This window comes from Mauremys mutica, chromosome 2 (genome assembly GCF_020497125.1).
Source record: "Mauremys mutica isolate MM-2020 ecotype Southern chromosome 2, ASM2049712v1, whole genome shotgun sequence".
Lineage (NCBI taxonomy): Eukaryota > Metazoa > Chordata > Testudines > Geoemydidae > Mauremys > Mauremys mutica.
Window position 1 is genome coordinate 280,011,151 of NC_059073.1, and position 18,812 is coordinate 280,029,962.

Sequence of the window (18,812 nt, forward strand, 5' to 3'; positions counted from 1 at the left end):
AGGATGCACTCTAAATCTACTTTTATCATTCATTATATACCTTTTTGTATGGCTATTTTAAAGCAGAAACTTGAGGCCTGAAATGTCACTAACACTGGTATTTATTACAACTCGATAATTCAACGTTTTGAGTAACATTTTGAATCTTTTCATCTCATTAATTTATTTCTCACGCACGCGCGCGCACACACACATTCCTCCATCACCCCACCACCAGCCTGACATGAGAGATGTCTATGGACATCTTCTAAAGGGTTAATCTGGCTGGAAATTTTTAATGTTCTAAGGATTAATCCTACCAAACCTCTCTTGCCTGCATTCTTAATCTGTACAGTTTGAATGTTGGATATGAAATTATGCCACTGGTTGTGTGGTAGTTATAAGACAAGCATGCAGCTGCAGTTTGCAAAGCTTCAGATTGTAGGCTGCATGGTTTCAGAACCTCACATTCAGTCCCATTTACCCACAATACAGCATCGTAGATCATATATTCAGTGAATGTATGGTCTCTAAAAGTGACTTTGTCACAGTGTTTTCAACCTTATAATAGTTATAGTCTTACTATTCAGAGACATTAGTAACATACATACATAGAGATTGGAAGTCTAGTAGATATTAAAACTCATCTGTGCATGCTCACAATATCGCCTATCATCTTAATGTACTGATGTAGGTATCCACTATGCATTCTACCCTACACGACTCTTAACCTCTTGTATGCCATGTCTTCCCATATCTGGAGTTATATATTTCAATGGCAAGGACATTTTTAGAGCAGAGCTGTAAAGCAATGACAGTACAAATGCATCTTTGATAGCCAGCCTTGTGGCACCCAGAACTCAGCTCTGTAAACTTTTTGCAAGGAACCCTTATTATTCATATAAATTTTGAGTGCAGAACAAGAGGTCATTGGACCTCTGTCTTCAGTAGGGGTTGTAAAATCTTTCTTCTCTGTACATTATGTTGGAAATCTCTTTCTCTCTCTCTCTCTCTTTCTGGTTTTTTTTTAAGCCTTGCTGCGCAAAATACTTGGCAATAGCTACCCCCAATCAACTGGCTTCTTTTGTAGACCTGACAGTTTCTCTTTTATATTGCAAATGAAATAGCCATTTCCCCCCATCACTATACCTTCAGTTGGCCGTGCAGATGGATGTTTCTCTGAGGATGTGGATTGGTCTGACTTTAAGAGTGTCTATGTAGCAATTAACTGAGACATGTATCCTTACAAACTCTTTGCCTTAAAATCAGTTGTCAGTTGCCAGGAGTTTGTAAGAGCATTATTTATGTCTTGGGTCTGACTTGTGAAATGTTGGAGAATTAAGGTAATGTACGTTTTCTATGTTCTAAAGAATTAAGCAGATATAGTATTGGAGTACTTGTTCCTTTGTGTAATTGATGCTCTTGTACTCTAATATGCCAGTATTCCTAAAGTGTATATTTTTATAATGAAAGATTAGCTCACCTGGTACTTTATATGCTTTGTTATAAACCACAGACCTATTTTTCATCAGTTTATTCCAAATTTTCTATAGTGCTGTATGTTACCCAAAAAATTATTATTGCCTTGGAGAAAAAGTACAGAAGCTTGTTGCAGTGCTTCGGGGACTGTAATGAGATCCAAGAAGTTAAAGGACTGATGAACTGAATCAGAAAGGTGTCGGTGAGATAGATGGAGGGAAAAATTCCATCCTTGAATAAAGAGGTTGTGTCACAGGGCGGCTGGCCTCTGTGAATGAAGTAGATCCATCTCCCCGTACCAGAACAGGTGCTCCCATTTGGCCAGTTAAGAGGGTGGGTCAGCACCAGGGTACTATAGAAGATCAGGGAGAGACCTGAGAGGGCGGGGTCCCAGTGAGTCAGAGAAGACTGGTTTAATCAGGAAAAGCAGGTGAGAGCTGCCAGAAACCAAGGGACTGGAGGAGTCCCAGAAGGAAGCAGAATGTGGTTCCTGGGAGAAGACTGAAGGGAAGAGAGCAGCAAAAGAGGGGTTTGCTGGCTGGTGTCCCCCTGCCAGAGAGCCAGGGCTGAAGGCAAGATGAGCTTACCCGCTGATATCTCTAGGGCCATAGAGCTGGACCCAGAACTGAGAGAGATCCAGGGGGCTTGAGGCCTGCTCCCATGGCAAGAATGATCCCAGCAGAGAGGCTGTGGGTGTTTCCGCTGGGAAGAGTGGGACTGCACTTCAGTTGGAAGGGCTGGTGTGGTTGTCCTGGCAGAGACGTGAGAGGACTATGCTGGGGAGCCAGGGCGGTGCTGGAGAGCTGGGTGTGCTGAGGGCGCCAGGGCTGCATTTGATGTGTTGTCCGCACTACGGTATTGGGACTTGTGAGCATGGGGGGTTTTCTTAGGTAACAACTTAGCCCCACAAGACTACTGGCACTGAGAAAAGCTGTTTGGACTGTTTCAGGGGGCTCTGAAAGGGAAACCAAGGCAGGTGCACCTGTCATGCAGAACGAACTCCAGGTGGGGTGGCCTTATGTCATATTGTTTGTTAGTTCCTCATGAGGAATTCTCTTTTCATGTATACAAATGTGATCATTAATAACAGTACTGATTCCATGTAAAGTATGTCTGTTGCCTGAACTCGTGTATCACAGAATCACAGTAATTAGAGATGGGAAAGAGATACTAGGTCATCTAATCCATCACTCTGCCAGACAGAGTTGCTCCATACTATGTATAATGTGTTGATCTTTTAAGCAGAACAGGAGTAGGCAACCTATGGCACGTGTGCCGAAGGTGGCACGCAAGCTGATTTTCAGTGGCACTCACACTGCCCGGGTCCTGGCCACTGGTCTGGGGGGCTCTGCATTTTAATTTAATTTTAAATGAAGCTTCTTAAACATTTTTAAAACCTTATTTACTTTACATACAACAATAGTTTAGTTATATATTATAGACTTATAGAAAGAGACCTCCTAAAAACGTTAAAATGTATTACTGGCAAGCGAAACCGTAAATTAGAGTGAATAAATGAAGACTCGGCACACCGCTTCTGAAAAGTTGCCAACCCCTGAAGTAGAACATGATACTTCCTGTTTACGTTCACGTATTTTCATATTCTAATGTACCGTGTTATTTCACAATGTCAGAATTATACCATTTCTAGTAACAGCCCGTACCAACATGCGTAGCCTCTGCATGCACTATTCTGGATTACTTTACATGCCTCTTTACAAAAGGAATAGCTAAAATTAGACAATAGATAAAAAGTAAAGGAAATACATTCCACCATCAACAAGTTTGAAGTTACCAGAGCAGATTTATTCATGTGAAGCAAACGGTCCTTGCAGCTAATGACAGTCTGTTTATATGGATAGCAGTAAATAATGAGGATAGATTTTGTTTGTATGTTGGTGTTTGCCATTTTAGGGGATTGCCACATAATGCACCTCAGAAGGTTAAGCAGGTTATAGCTAAGAGTTGGGACTTTCCACAGTTCTCAGCATTGCCCTAGCTCTGCTTCCAGTGAAGTCAGTGGGAGCTCTACTATTCTCTATCAGAGTTAAGCAACTCTGTGTACTCTTGAAAATCCAGCTCAAAAAATGTTTAGCCAGAATGACCATGAGGGAGCACCAAATTCCAAGTTGTCAGCCATCTTTGCAAAGTGAAAATCTATAGAGTAGATACATGGTTGTAAAATTGCTTCTGTGACTAAGACCTTTGGCACTGGCTGGGCCTCAGGGGCTGACATGAGAATGGATTTTCTGATTTGTGCAACAAAGGGATTTCTTCTGTGAACTGTAGTTTTTGTATTCAGTTTCATCATAAAAAGAACTGCATGTCTGTTTTTCAGCGATGTGCATATTGTAAGCACCTTGGAGCCACTATCAAATGCTGTGAAGAGAAATGTACCCAGATGTACCATTACCCCTGTGCTGCTGGAGCAGGCACCTTTCAGGATTTCAGTAACTTCTCCCTCCTTTGTCCAGACCATATTGACCAGGCTCCTGAAAGATGTAAGTAAGCTACATTCAAATAAGAAAGTGAACTGTATATGGTTATTATATCACAGGTTCACACTCTGGTCGTATAGGACTCCACCGTGTAAGATGCTGAGCATCCTGGCCCAATCCAGAAAAGCATTTAAATATGTGTTTGTATTTAAGCATGTGAATAACCCCCTTGAAGCCAATAAGACTATTGGGCCATGGTGGTCAGCACCCTGCATACTAAGTATGGGCTCTATCCTGCATCAGGGACATTATAACCATTTCTTAAAGTACTTCTGTAAATTAGAAAAAATATAAAGATAGGTATATTTTAAAAAGCCATTAACCACAAATTTGTTCTAAAAAATAAAAAGGGAGGTTTCACTAAAATAAATGTTAAATGGAAATGCAGACAGAAGTAGAATTGTTGCAGCCAGCCTGGGTTTAGAGTTGCTGTTCATATACTGAACTGACCAACACCAGTGTGGATATTTCTCAATAATAGCAGACTGTGCAAATTCCTGCACTCTGATACGCTACAGCCCCAAGAACTCCCTGTCCATGGCCCATTTCAGACATCGCTACTTAAGGTTCTCACCTTAACTCATTTCAGACAGGCTACTGGAGTGCATGGATCACTTGTCTGCTCCAGTATGGCAAATCCTGAATTCCTGTTTCCCTTCCACTGCTCCTCCTGCTTTTAAGGAAGGTTTAGCCCAACCCCCAAAGTGTAATTTGTTTACCAAATTGTTCATACATTTGTAAAACATTCTTCTTCATCCACTATGATACAGTCATGTGTTATAGCTGGAATGGGCAGAGGGGAAAAGGAGTGTGCAGGAATTCCTCCTCTGCCCTCCAGCCCACGTGGCTGCTCAGTCAGTAGTACAAGCTTGTGAATAGTACAAGTACATATAAAAAGCGCTGCTGCTCAGATGTGCCCAGAAGATGTTTTCAAATGGCCTTTTCTTTCCACTGAGCTGCTTTCATGTCGATAAGTGACAGCACATCCCTTGCATCCTGATCCTGCTTATTTTTCTGCTTAAGGGCAGAGTAGAATTTGAGGGAAGGAAGGTTGGAGCGAGCAGAGTCCCACGTATATACATACACCCCCTTCCTATTCAGCTATTAAATAACAATTGAAAGAGGGAAGCAGGCAAAACGTTACACACAAGCAAGTCTAATTTAAATAAACAGATTACCCACTGAAGAGTGGGGAGCTAAATCATCTTCAGGAGCAGTGGGCATGTGAAACAGTATCAGCTAGTAAGGATACGTCTATACTACCCGCCCGGGTCGGCGGGTAGCGTTCGACTTCTCGGAGTTCGATATATCGCGTCTCATCTAGACGCGATATATCGAACTCCGAACGCGCTCCCATCGACTCCGGAACTCCACCACCATGAACGGTGGTGGCGGAGTCGACGGGGGAGCCGCGGACTTCGATCCCGCGGCGTCTGGACGGGTGAGTAGTTCGAACTAAGGTAGTTCGAGTTCAGCTACGCTATTCGCGTAGCTGAACTTGTGTACCTTAGTTCGACCCCCACCCCCAGTGTAGACCAGGCTTAAGAGGTGTTGTGAACCTCTGTACATTTTCAGAAGTAACTTCTCCGACTATTATTATTCATTTGTCACTAATACCTTGAATTAGGCTAATGCTCTGAAATCTTGGGGTGTGAATATGTATTTTGATGAGTTGATGAAATAATGAAAAAGCTGCTTTGCATTAGCTGTCATGGAAAATGGCTTTTTCACATACTGTCTGTTACAAGCTGACCCAATACACTCTGAATGGTCACCAGTCTGTTGCATGTGGACCCAGTAGCTAGCTCCTACATGCTTCGAAACCAACTGGGTCTGGGTAGAGCCTAGTCACCGTTTCTAGCTTTGGGACCATACGGCTCTTGTCTGACGCCCTTCCTGGGGACATAGGGTGCTGCCACCCTAACCCAAAATCAGTCTGTGTCCTCCCAAGCCCCCCACCCCACCTCCCACTTGCTTATACACACTTTTCCCCCAGAACTACATCTAGGCTGTGAGCATACTGGGCTTCTAGTTTAATCCCTTCAGGGACAACATGGCAGGAAAGCAAGAGGCAGAAGGAAAGGTGCTTAGCAAAGGAACTTCTTAACTGCAGTGACTTTACTCTTGAAGCACTCAAGAGTAACAGATCTTTGAAAACAACAGAAGTCCTGTGATGCACCTTCTGTGAGTCTGAGGTTTGCAGCATTCAAGCTGGGCAGAGTGCCTCTTGCTCTCCTGCTTCTGCAAGTCCTTAAATGTGCCGATGGTATGCCTCTTGCACAGAGCAGAATGCTGCTCTTGAATAGGGCCTCCATCTTTAAGGTGTTCTTAAATTGAGAGTCTACAGACCCACCAGTTTGTTTATATAGATAGATAGATAGATAGATAGATTATAGATAGAGATAAAGATGAATATGTTTATATATATATATATATATATATATATATATTCTTTATCTCTATCTTGAATATGTTTATATATATATATAAACATATTCATCTTTATCTCTATCTCTATCTATATTAATTCCAGTGGAGGGGTTGGCCAGTAGTTGAGAGACAATAAAATCTGGTGTCCCCAGACTGCAATCTTGAAGGCTCTTAGTGTTAGTTCTTTAACTAAGGGTCAAACACCTTTCCCAGGAAGGGCAGCTGTCTGGAATGCAGTACAATAGATTGGCTTTGGGCATGTCCAAACCTGTGCAGTCACCACATCCAACTTTTCCACACCTAGAACAAGATAAAATTCATAATTTGACTCAGACATACTGCATTCTGTCACACTGTCCATCCAGCTTGTATGTCTTCTTTCCTTCAAAAGACTCCTACTAGCCCAGCTCAACACCGTGGCACTCTTGACCTCGTAATCTCCAACTTTCCTTCCACGGCTCCTAATCCTCTTTCATAGCCGCTTCCTCAAACTCAATGTTTTCTCTGTGATCTTACTATAAGCATCATATTCCCATTAAACTTAAGATCACTCTTGGAAAGTTTATCCCTGTGTAGTACCTTGCTTTAAATTGCTTTGTCAAATGTCTTGCCTATCGATTAGACTTCCTCCCTAGAATCTCTTTCCCCCCCTAAATTTCTACCTGTTGATACCTACACTAAAATTTTCCATTATCTGAAAAAAAAAATCTTGATTTTTGAAGCAAACTGTTCTGGCCAAAATAAGACCTAACCTGAAACTTTGTCAAATTTTAAAGATCTGGCAAAATTCAGCTCTCTCACACACAGTCACATAAGCACACAGCGTCTCTCATTTTTGCACTCTTCTTCACTTTGTGCTGGTCACGAGATCAAGCTGAAGTGATGAAATACAGAAAGAAAAAAGGTGTTCTCATATTTTTCCCCTCACACTGAAGCAGAATCTCTAGCCAATATGAGTTTTTGAGTGCTTATCCAAACCTTTTGAGGTTCACATATTGCTAATCTTGATCCTCTTAATGAGAATTTATCTTTAGAGTCATAAGGTGTTGCCAATAGGCTGATAATTTGCAGACTCTAAGACCGTTCAGTTGGTGCCTCGAGAAACAGTGATCTGGCCTCCAAGTCCACTGCACCATTTGGAAATTTCAAGTGACTGTACATATATGCCTTTTACTCTAAGTAAAATGTGGTTTTAGCAGCCATTGCTGAAGTTGTGGGAAATCCATGCACTGATTACAACCATCTCAATGCACAGCTCAGTCTTATCTCATCAGTCTTAACAATATCTAACTTTATCTGCATTTTCATCCATTTTCTCACACCCATGTTCTGTCTTGTCTCCTTTCTAGATAACTGCAATTTCTTTGCACTGTGTACAAACAGTAACCCTGCTTTTAATCAATGTTCAAACTTGTCTACACTACCTTAGTATCTGTTCACATTATTGGTGCATTTTATCAAAGACCAAAATTAAAAATCTACCCTCTAGTTTTTGGCTGCTCTCTCAGCCTCACTCCATCCATTTTCTCTGACGTGGTCACTTCCCGTATTGGTCAGCTAGAATCCTCCTTTGTCTGCCTTTCTCTTAGCTATATTGCTTATGCCTTATCTGATGCAATCCCTTCGCCAGCCCTGAATTACAGTCTCAGTGGTTTCAAATACTACCAAAAATATATATACTTCCTTGCATTTGTTGCCCACCTTCAGCCTTCCCTTCTCTCATGTCTAATTTGTTTTTCTAGTCATGTAGTATCTTCTTTATATTATATTTTTTGAAAAATTCTGCATTTGTATCTGTCTGAAACATTTTGTGAAGATGGTATAATAGCTACTATACAAAAATAAATTGAGTTGGTAAATTGAATATTTATCTGTTATATTTAGAATGACTTATGGAAAGTAAAGAATAGGGTTTTTTTTGCTTCCTCACATTCAATATGATCAAATTAAATGTTATCACGTGCATTGAATGAGTATTCACATTTTGAACAGAGTCAACTATTACACATGGAAATCAGCTGTTCCATAATGTGGAGTCACAGACCTAATAACGTAGAGACTTGAAGCAATGGAACCTGTGTACATGTTTTAATTTGTAATCTAAACAAAATGAGAAGGGGAACAGCTGCTATATGTATATGAATAAATAGATAAAATATGTTTAGAACATTATTATTATTGCAAAGTCAAGGACTCAGGTTAGGAAGTGCCTGAATTAAGGTTGCTCATGCAAGGTTCCTCTCACCCTCCATCTCTTCCCCCTTGATGGTTCCTCACACTCTGAATTCAAGTCAGGTAGTTTCCTCCTCTTTGCTGCTTGTGCCCAGCAGAGGAAGCACTGAGGGCACAAGAGGGATAGTCTCCCTGTGCTCAGTTTTGGCACTTAGCACCACAGTGTCCCCAGCCGCTGGGAGGGGCAATTGCTCACCCCTGGCATCCCTGGGATGAAGTATGTTAATGCACTCTGTGAGATGCTGTGTATATAGTCTGGTCAGCATGTCGGAGCTGTGAGGGGATGACGCATGATCAGTACATATAGAATCTTCAGAGAATTTAGCTGCCAAACTCCAATGCACCTCTGCTGAGCATATACAAATTTGGGTGAATTATTACAGGGATGGCAAAAGGTACATTCCTGATACCACAGCAACCATCCCCTGCTAAATTTCAAGTCTCTGCTTCAAAATATGGAGGTGCTAGTGATTTTCAATGAAAAGGTTGTATGAATTTTTTTTAACATGGGTCAAAACATTTTCCCTTAACCTCATTCTCAGAAGCATCTGAATCTCCTACAGCTGAAATTTTCCATAAAAATTAAACCTGAGGTAAATATCTGGCATAGAAAATTTCAGCCCAAATGTTTTAAGTTTTGGAAAAGTTATAAGCAACTGAAAAAACAGGGTCTTACAATGAAAAATGTCAGGCAAACATCATTATCTGTGCCATTTGTAATTATATATCTATATATACATAAAACATGTATTTTTTTAATGACACAGGCAAGGAAATTATTTCTAAATTATTCTTTGTAAAATTAGTAAAATGGAAACAAAAACATCATTATATAGCTACAGTTTTTGTGATAACTAATATTTGGTAGGGCCAGTTTACTTAAAGAATACATTAATATCGATTTATTATGTCTGTAATTACACCCACAATTGGCATATGTCCTGGTGAGAGATGAGTTGTGTATGTACATATACTATCTTTATGTATATTGTGTATAACTGTTATATAGACTCGCAACAAATGAAGTTAGTATTTCTTGTTTTCTTAGTGAAGGTGATAAAAGTTCATTATTAGTCTTTTGCAATTTTTAAAACAGTTAGGGCTTGATTCAGAAAAGCATTTGAGCTCCTGACTTCAGTGGGATTTACACATGTGCAAATGTGTAAGCACCATTCCTGAGCATGGAAGCTTCTGAATCAGAGCCTTAGTAAGTAAGCATGTAGCAATACATTTTATTCAGTAGTATTTTAAAGTAATAATTGTAAACAAATTACACAGGCTATATCAGGACAATTACCCACCAAATCGTTAAGTTGTACTAACCAAATGTAAGCTACTGTCTAAGACTAAATGACTAAAAAAGCACGTAAAAGAAATGTACTTGTGGCAGCTAAAAATATTGTGCAGCTTTCATAAAATAGCAAAAGGTAGGACAAAATGTAACAGTGAAACCGCTCAGAATCTGATCATGCAATCTGTACTGACAGGAATAGGCCTTAAATCTCAGGGGGAGAGGAGAGTAAATCTGTTTATTTTAATAAGATTTCATTTTTAAAGATTTGAAATGTATGTAATTTTGGTGTGAAAAGAGTAGCTACAGATCTCCAAAAAAAAAAAAAAAAGAACAAAAAGCCCAACAACAACAACACCCCAGAGCATATATTCATCAGGAAAACTAAATCAATTTGAATGGATTAAAAACTTTAAAATATTACATGGTTTTCTCTATTTTATTGAATTGTATATCATTCTTAAAAAGAAATTGTAAATATTTTAAAAATATTTACCTCTTTATTTCTAAATGTATGGAAAAGTTTGGTTTTAGAAAGAAAATGAAGGAAATGCTATTTTTTTACTGAATAATTGGAAAACTTTTAAATTATAGCAAAGGAAGAAGCAAATTGTGCAGTGTGTGACTGCCCTGGAGACCTCTTAGATCAACTTTTTTGTACTACCTGTGGGCAGCATTACCATGGGATGTGCCTGGATATACAAGTTACACCTTTAAAACGAGCAGGTTGGCAGTGTCCTGACTGCAAAGTGTGCCAGAACTGCAAGTAAGTAAGAATGGGGAATGGTTTTACATACGATGAGATTTTAAGAACAAAATGTTACTAATAAAACTGTTTATCTTAAACTGTTTGTTCTAAAAAATAAAGATTGCATACCAAAGTACATCTGCTTAGCACATAGTGCCTAACTTAAATAACTGATCAAATCCCAAAGCTTCTGAATCTTCCTCAAAAAAGAGCTGAGATGGAACTCCTATATGTTAGGTACCTTACCACTGGCTGGAAGTGTTCTTTGAGCAAGACTGATCCTTCTACTTCAGAATACTTTGTAGAGGGAGTGAACTGATAAGTCATTGCTAAAACAGATTGGTGGCTTACCTAAGTAACTTGAAGGTGATGACAAGTCAAGAGCAATCACTGATAAGACAGACAGGCATTTGAAACGATGAAATAAATTTTACAAGGGTTCACTCAGGACTTGGAATATACCTGTACAATTATTCTCAGAAGACCTATCTAATATGCATTGTCTATATATATATTTTTTAAAGTGTCCATTGGGAAAGAAAAAGAATATTGTTCAGTTTTATGGACATCATCAAGGACAATCTGAGAGTGAAGAACCACTTAATTGCTGCCTGACATGCCTGATACGTAGGGTAAAATGCACCTCCTTTAGTGCTGCACCATTTACCAAGAACACCAAGTTAAAAAAAAGTTATGTTCCCTCACCACACACAGACTATAGTAGCTATCAGCAGTCAAAGATTAGTATTGGAGCACATTCTAAAAAGTACACCCACAAGAAGACTTTTCATTGTGTTATGGGAAGACTTGTTAAAAAAAAAAATCCTCTCCACAATGGCAAATGGAATAGGTAGTAAAATGTGATTATATACATAGTACGTATATACTATGTGAGGTCACGGTGGCAGAATTATGCAAGTGTCATAGGACAGGGTCTTATCCATTTTGCTATTCAGAGCAGCATTTATTCCTTCCTCTCAAAATATCATGTCTCTTAGCTAACGAAGTAGCATCTAATACGCAGTATGACATTTTGCTGATGAGTTCTGAGTGTGAGCCTGGAGTTTAACTATGCTTATTCATCAAAACCAAACCTTGGTGGTACACTCAGTTGCTACATTTATTTATTAGAACTTAAAAATACACAAAAAATATTTGATATTTAAAAATTCTGCACATATTCTGAGCTTGTTCCTTTTTCAATGGGCAATTTTTATATACCGGTGTGCGCGTGCGCGCACACACACACACACACACACACAGTCAATTGTCACTGAAGGCAGTGGAGCTATAATGATTACACCAACAGAAGATCTGCCCTACTGTGTAGTCTGTAAGATAATTGGATTTGGAATCTTCTCCCTTAACAATTATTTTTACTCATTTGCATGCATATAGGTTTGTCATCATAGGCTTATTGGCAGGCTGAGTTGTGGGTAACTATTTCTTTTTTGAAAAAATATCACTGAATCATTTATTTTGAGAAGAAGGAAAAATTACATAGGCTTTCCAGACACACACACAAGGCGGAATGTTTCAAATTTTGAGCTGATTCACCTGGATGGAATTCTATCTAAAGATGTTAATTCTAGCCAGATGTTCCTTGAACTTTCAAACATAGGTGTCAAAAGCTAGGTCTTAAATCCACATATAGACGCCTAAATAAAAATGGCTGATTTCCAGAAGTCATGGGAGTTGCAAGTGTTCAGCAGTTTTGAAAACAAGACAACTTTTAGTTTCTTTAATATGGATTTAAGAGCCTGTCTGTAGGCACCTATGTTTGAAAATTGTGTCCGTATGTTGCTATTGTGATGTAAAGGGAGTTCTGTGCTCAATTATCCTGGCTTTGTTCTTAAAATACTTTCTAAAGAGTGTTTTTTTCAGTATGGCCTGTTTTAAATGGCTTTAAGTGTCGTCATTGACATATTTCTTAGGCATTCTGGGGAAGACAACAAGATGTTGGTGTGTGATACATGTGACAAAGGGTACCATACTTTTTGTCTGCAACCAGTTATGGACTCTGTACCAACAAATGGCTGGAAATGCAAAGTAAGTTGAATATGTTTTAAAAAATATTCATTGCCTATGTGAGGCCAAACTTTGATATCGTTACTCATGCTGAGTATTACCTTGCTTCATATTTATTGCTATTGAAACCAGAGTGATTATTTGTGGAGTAAAGTTGTTGTTTGAAGTGAGTAATTCAGTAATTCCAAATTCAACCTCTGGCTAGTGAAAATAGTATTTTTTTTTTTAAATCAAGATAGATGTGCATATGGGTGTAACATAAACACAATAGTCTAGCTTTCTTAATCCCGGAGAATTTCATACATGTGATAGTGAATGGTGTAAACTATTTTTTAGATGTTTTCTACTGAACATAAATATGGAGGCTAGCTAAAAATATGCTGTTTGTTTTGCTCAAAGCTCCATTTCACAGAGACTTCTCACATAATCTTTTTTATTTAATTCTTTACCCTAGTATTGCATGATTTATTATTTTTATTCATCTTTTGAGTTGAGAATTTGTTGCCTCCGAGCCAGATGCCTTTACTACTGGAAAGGATCTCTGCCAGCCAGTCAGCTTGCTGGATGCCTAAAGCTTATTTACTTGTTATTTTTAAAAAAATAATAAAATGGCAGCCAGACAAGAACCAGCATACTCATAAAAATATATTGTACCTTTAAAAATAAACTTCTGTAGATAAGATGTTCCCAATTTATGTAAAACCTGCATAAGAAATTATTATTCTAATCATATTTAGTTTTTTATATAGCACTTTTTGTTTGTGCAGCATTTTGAACACAAGTTTACTGGTCATAATATACATGTAGGACAAATACTGTAAGTACTGTATGTACAGTAAAATCTGTGTTATCCAGCACTTTATCAACCAGAAAGTTCTAGAAACCGGCATTTCTGATTTTCATTGAAAGTCCAGTTTATAGTCCGGTTGGTGCGGGGCCAGCAGGCTTCCTACCTGGCTCTGCACGGCTCCCCGGAAGCCGCGACATGTCCCTGCTGCTCCTAGCCGCAGGAACGGCCACGAGGGGGTTGGAGTGTGGGAGGGGGTGCTGGGTTTGGGCTCTCGGAGGGAGTTTGGACGCGGGAGGCGGCTGAGGACAGAGGGGATTGGGGCGCAGGAGGGGTTTTGGAGTGCCAGATCCAGGCGGTGCTCACCACAGGCAGCTCCCTGCAGGCGGCGACATATCCCTGCTGCTCCTAGGTAGAGGTGCAGCTAGGCGGCTCTGCACACTGCCTCTGCCTGTAGATGCTGCCCCTGCAGTTGCCATTGGCCACGGTTCCCAGCCAATGGGAGCTGCAGAGCCAGCACTCGGGGTGGGGCGAGGCATAGGCAGTGCGCAGAGCCACCTAGCTATGCCTCTGCCTAAGAGCAGCAGGGACATGTCACCGCTTACGGGGAGCTGACCAAGTTGAGCACTTCCCCGTTTGACTCCTGCCCCTGGAATAATCATAAACAGTGCCATGAGTGGCTCCATCTTGAGCATCCTCCTGTAGAAGGCAATGGCGCAGCCATTGTGCCTGCCTCAGTTTTCTTCCTTCTGAGTCCCCAGTATCTCTATGCCAGGCTCTCCTGCCTCAGTAATATCACTCCTTGGGACTCATAAACGTTATACAAATAATTCCCCACAAAAATCCCAACACATAGTCCATTTATCATATCCAGTGTCTATAGTCCTTAAAATCCCAGGACTGGCAGTCCCTTGACACCCCAAGTACCACACCTCCAGTGTTTTCTGCCACACCTAAGCACCTTGTCAGTCCTTTTCTTGCCCTCTCCCAGCTGGCATGCAGCCCTGCTCTTCCCTGCAGGAGCCCCCACAGCCGATTTGCTGGGAGATCATTCTCATTCCTCTGCCCCTCTAACTATTATTCTGGGTCCCGCTTGGACACATTAGCAAATAAGCTCCTCCACTACTCCTGTGCCTTCAGCCCTCTCCAGCCCTTGGCTTTCACTCTCCAGTTTAGGCAACTCACTCAGCTACTCTCTGGCCTTCAGTGCTCCCCAACCCTCCAGCCCTGGCATTCTGGCGTGGGGTTGTTGTCCAACAAATCCTCTTGTTGCTCTCCTGCCTTCAGCATTTCCCAGGAACCACCTACAACTTCCTTTAGGGACCTCTTCTGGTCTCTGGAAAGTCTCATCTGCCCCTTTTTGTGACTGACTCAGGCTGCTCTGACTCACTGAGTGTCTCTCTCTGATTCTCCCTGATCCTTTATAGCCTCTGGTATTGCCCTGCCAAACTGGGAGCACCTGTTCTGGCACAGCTGCTTCATTTACAGGGGCCAGCTACCCAAGACAAAAGGTGTGTGTGCATTGATGCATGCGGTATTCCAGAACATCAAGGGTGCCCTTCTCAGAAAAAGTTAATAATAAAGGTTCAAGCTATATTAACATCTGCGTGGAGGTTCTCTTCAAACAAAGTTGTCTAAGTTTAGTAAGGTAATGGCATGCTTCTTCCCAGATTCACTGCAGTCTGCCTCCTCAAACACAAATCCTGGACCTTACAAAAAGTCCTTCAGAGTGCCTCTAGAAGAGAAAGGAAGGCTGGCTAGCATGGAGGCAACTGATCCTAATGTATCCGCCCCATACACGTCATGTGGGAAGGGGGAGATCTGCATGCTGAGGGATGCCTCTGGACACCAACCCCCAGAGATTGTGTCCATATCTTTATAACATTCCCTTTGTATCTCTCAGGTTAATATACATAGTTTTTTAAGGTGAGAAGGGTCCATAATGATCATCTAGTCTGACCACCTGCATAGAACACAGGCCAGAAATCCCAACCTAGTGATCTCTGGAGGAATTTTGCCATCAGGTTGTGGTATGGCACCATAGCTGCTCCGTGGAGACCACTTCAGTTCAGTGGCTGAATCAGCCCGTATAGGCACTTAAGCAGCCCCCTATGTAGGAGATGGGAAGGGGGATGATCCATATGGGTTCCCTGCATCTGGTCATGTCTGCCTCCATACATTGCTCTTGAAGGGGCTTGTGCGACACTCCAGTCTGTGCCATGAAGTACGTGATTCCTTCCCCGTATGCCTCCCTTTGTCCTGACACTCCTTGTTCAGTAAAATAACACCAATTCAACTGCACAGGGCCCTCTTTCACCATGGAGGAAGAGACTGGACTTACCCCATTGTTGTCGTCATAAATGGCAATAATTTGGTAATACATTTTCTGGCGTTGTATGCTACATAGAAAATGAGCAATAATTGAATAGTTATGCGTGCTGTTAAAAGGTGATAACCATTAGTTCTGAAGTTATACATGTAAAAACTGGAATATGGACTAAAGATAGATAGTATATGATTTTATTTGGTGACCTTTGTGAAATGAGTTGAGTCCTAATTCAGTTCTCATTATACAGGTGTCAGAATCACAAAAGCACCACCACGGTTTGTACTAATTGAGCCTCTTGTTAGTAGTCTCAACAAGAAGCTGACATTTGAATGGGATTAGAGACTGAAGTGTCCACTCACCAGAGAGGTTGTGTCCCTTTCAAGTGAGAGTGCAGTGCAAGGAAATTTTTCCTGCTATTGCCAGACTTCACATGTTCTGTTGATAAAAGACTTCCAGAGTCAGAGCAGATAATCTTGTATCATTTACTAGCATTTCCCCCCCCCCAAAAAAAGGATTTTAAAAATGCCCCTTTAATCAAAGTAGAAAGTGTCAATTAATGATAGTTTGGGCCTGTGGTGTAGCATCATAATTAACAAACTAAATCCCTGTTTTTTATGGTCCCCAGAACTGCAGAGTGTGTGCCGAGTGTGGCACACGAACCAGTTGTCAGTGGCACCACAACTGTCTAGTGTGTGATAGTTGTTACCAACAGCAAGACAACATACCTTGTCCTTTTTGTGAAAAATCATGCCACCCAGACTTGCAGAAAGACTTGTTGCATTGTCATATGTGCAAAAGGTAAGAAGCTGAATTTACGACAACTCCTTAAATCATTATAATGTGTTTGGCGGCCTATCGGAAATTAGTGCATCCATCTCACTTCACTTAATTGGCAAGGGTCATTATAAAACATTGCCACAGTTCTCAATAAATAGGACCCTTGGTTTGTAATTTCATCAAACGAGTAAATAGGCGTGGTCAGTAAACTGTCCTCTCTTCTCCTAGAGACTTGCCCTCCTGTTAGTCATGTTGCATTTATTCTGTGGGTAAACTAAAGACTAGAGCTGACCTGGGCTGTCAGTGTGATAACATTTATGAGCAAAAGGAACAGGTGTACTTGTGGCACCTTAGAGACTAACAAATTTATTTGAGCATAAGCTTTCGTGGGCTACAGTCCCACTTCATTGGATGCATAGAATGGAACATACAGTAAGAAGATATATACACATACAGAGAACATGAAAAGGTGGAAGTTGCCGTACCAACTCTAAGAGGGTAATTAATTAAGATGAGCTATTATCAACAGGAGGAAAAAAAACTTTTGTAGTGATAATCAAGATGGCCCATTTCAGACAGTTGACAAGAAGGTGTGAGGATACTTAACATGGGGAAATAGATTCAATTTGTGTAATGACCCAGCCACTCCCAGTCTCTATTCAAGCCCAAGTTAATGGTATCTAGTTTGCAAATTAATTCCAGTTCAGCAGTTTCTCATTGGAGTCTGTTTTTGAAGCTTTTCTGTTGCAAAATTGCCACCTTTAAGTCTGTCACTGAGTGACCAGAGAGGTTGAAATGTTCTCCTGTGGGTTTTTGAATGTTATGATTCCTGGTGTCAGATTTTGTCCATTTATTCTTGTGCGTAGAGACTGTCCGGTTTGGCCAATGTACATGGCAGAGAGGCATTGCTGACACATGATGGCATATATCACATTGAATGCGCCTCTGATGGCGTGGCTGATGTGATTAGGTCCTGTGATGGTGTCCCGTGAATAGATATGTGGACAGAGTTGGCATCGGGCTTTGTTGCCAGGATAGGTTCCTGGGTTGTTGTTTTTGTTGTGTGGTGTGTGGTTGATCCATCTTTGTGTGGACTACAAGCTATCAGGAACAGTATCCTCAATAATGTCATGGCAAACCTGGTGGCTGAACTTTGTGACTTTGTCCTCACCCAGGACTAATTCACTTTTGGGGACAATGTATACCTTCAAGTCAGCAGCAGTACTATGGGTACCCGCATGGCCCCACGTTATGCCAACATTTGTTAGTCTCTAAGGTGCCACAAGCATTCCTGTTCTTTTTGCGGATACAGACTAACACGGCTGCTAATCTGAAACCTGTCATTTATGAGCACTAGCTTTAAATTCTTTCTATTACAAATTTTCATTTCATGAAGATACAAATAATTCTGTTTCTGGTATTTGTCTTCTTTTGTAAAGCCTATAGAATAGGCATTCTCTATCCAATTATACCCATGCTGTTAGCTCAGTAATGGGGGGGATGAAAGAGAGGGGAAATCTTTAAATCGATGTGCATTTAGGACAATATTATGGTTACATGGTTGGCTTTAAGCAAAGTTAGGCTGCTATTTACATTTGTTCTCTGCCTGATGTATTGAAAGCTATTTTTATTTCTTCCCTCCCCCAAAGCAGTAGTATTTCTAAGTTGAAAAAGAATCACATTCTCTAGGCCTTACTGTCTAAATAAGTCAAAGTGCAAAGTACATTTAGTCATAATTTATAATTGGACCCTTTAGGCATTGGTTTACAGTTTTTTGGGGCGTGGGGGTGTGCATTCGTGTGCTTGTGCCTGTTCTGAGAGTTGGAATGAAGAGAGAGAGAGAGAGAGAGATTTCTTAGTAAGATATTTTATAATTTAATGTGAATTAATTATCATTAATGTAACTTTAATAATCTATCCAGGTGGATTCATATAGAATGTGACAAACCTCCAGGTAATGAATTGGATTCTCAGTTAAAAGATTACATCTGTACTCTTTGTAAACAACTAGAAGGAGAAGTGAATCAGGCACAGCCATGTGATGTAATGCAGACTTCTGGACCGATTCCTGAATCTGGCAGTGTGACAGGTACAATTTTCTCTTAAAGTGTGAGAGTATCAAACAGTTAGTTATGGTTAAGCTGTATTTAATTAAATCATTAAACAACATTCAATTAAATGTATTTTGTCATTACAAGAGTCCAATTTGAAACAAAATATTTACACAGGAGACA

General features: G+C 40.5%; 1 protein-coding gene across 1 annotated transcript in view; it reads left to right on the plus strand.

Annotated features, from left to right (window-relative positions):
• The window catches only part of KMT2C (lysine methyltransferase 2C), a 313,192-nt gene that overhangs the window by 156,522 nt on the left and 137,858 nt on the right, over window positions 1-18,812 (plus strand). The window contains exons 7-11 of the mRNA XM_045003252.1: window positions 3,797-3,959; window positions 10,504-10,675; window positions 12,592-12,706; window positions 16,427-16,599; window positions 18,501-18,667. Coding sequence (XP_044859187.1) covers window positions 3,797-3,959; window positions 10,504-10,675; window positions 12,592-12,706; window positions 16,427-16,599; window positions 18,501-18,667 — 790 coding nt within the window. The remainder of the gene's footprint in view (window positions 1-3,796; window positions 3,960-10,503; window positions 10,676-12,591; window positions 12,707-16,426; window positions 16,600-18,500; window positions 18,668-18,812) is intronic.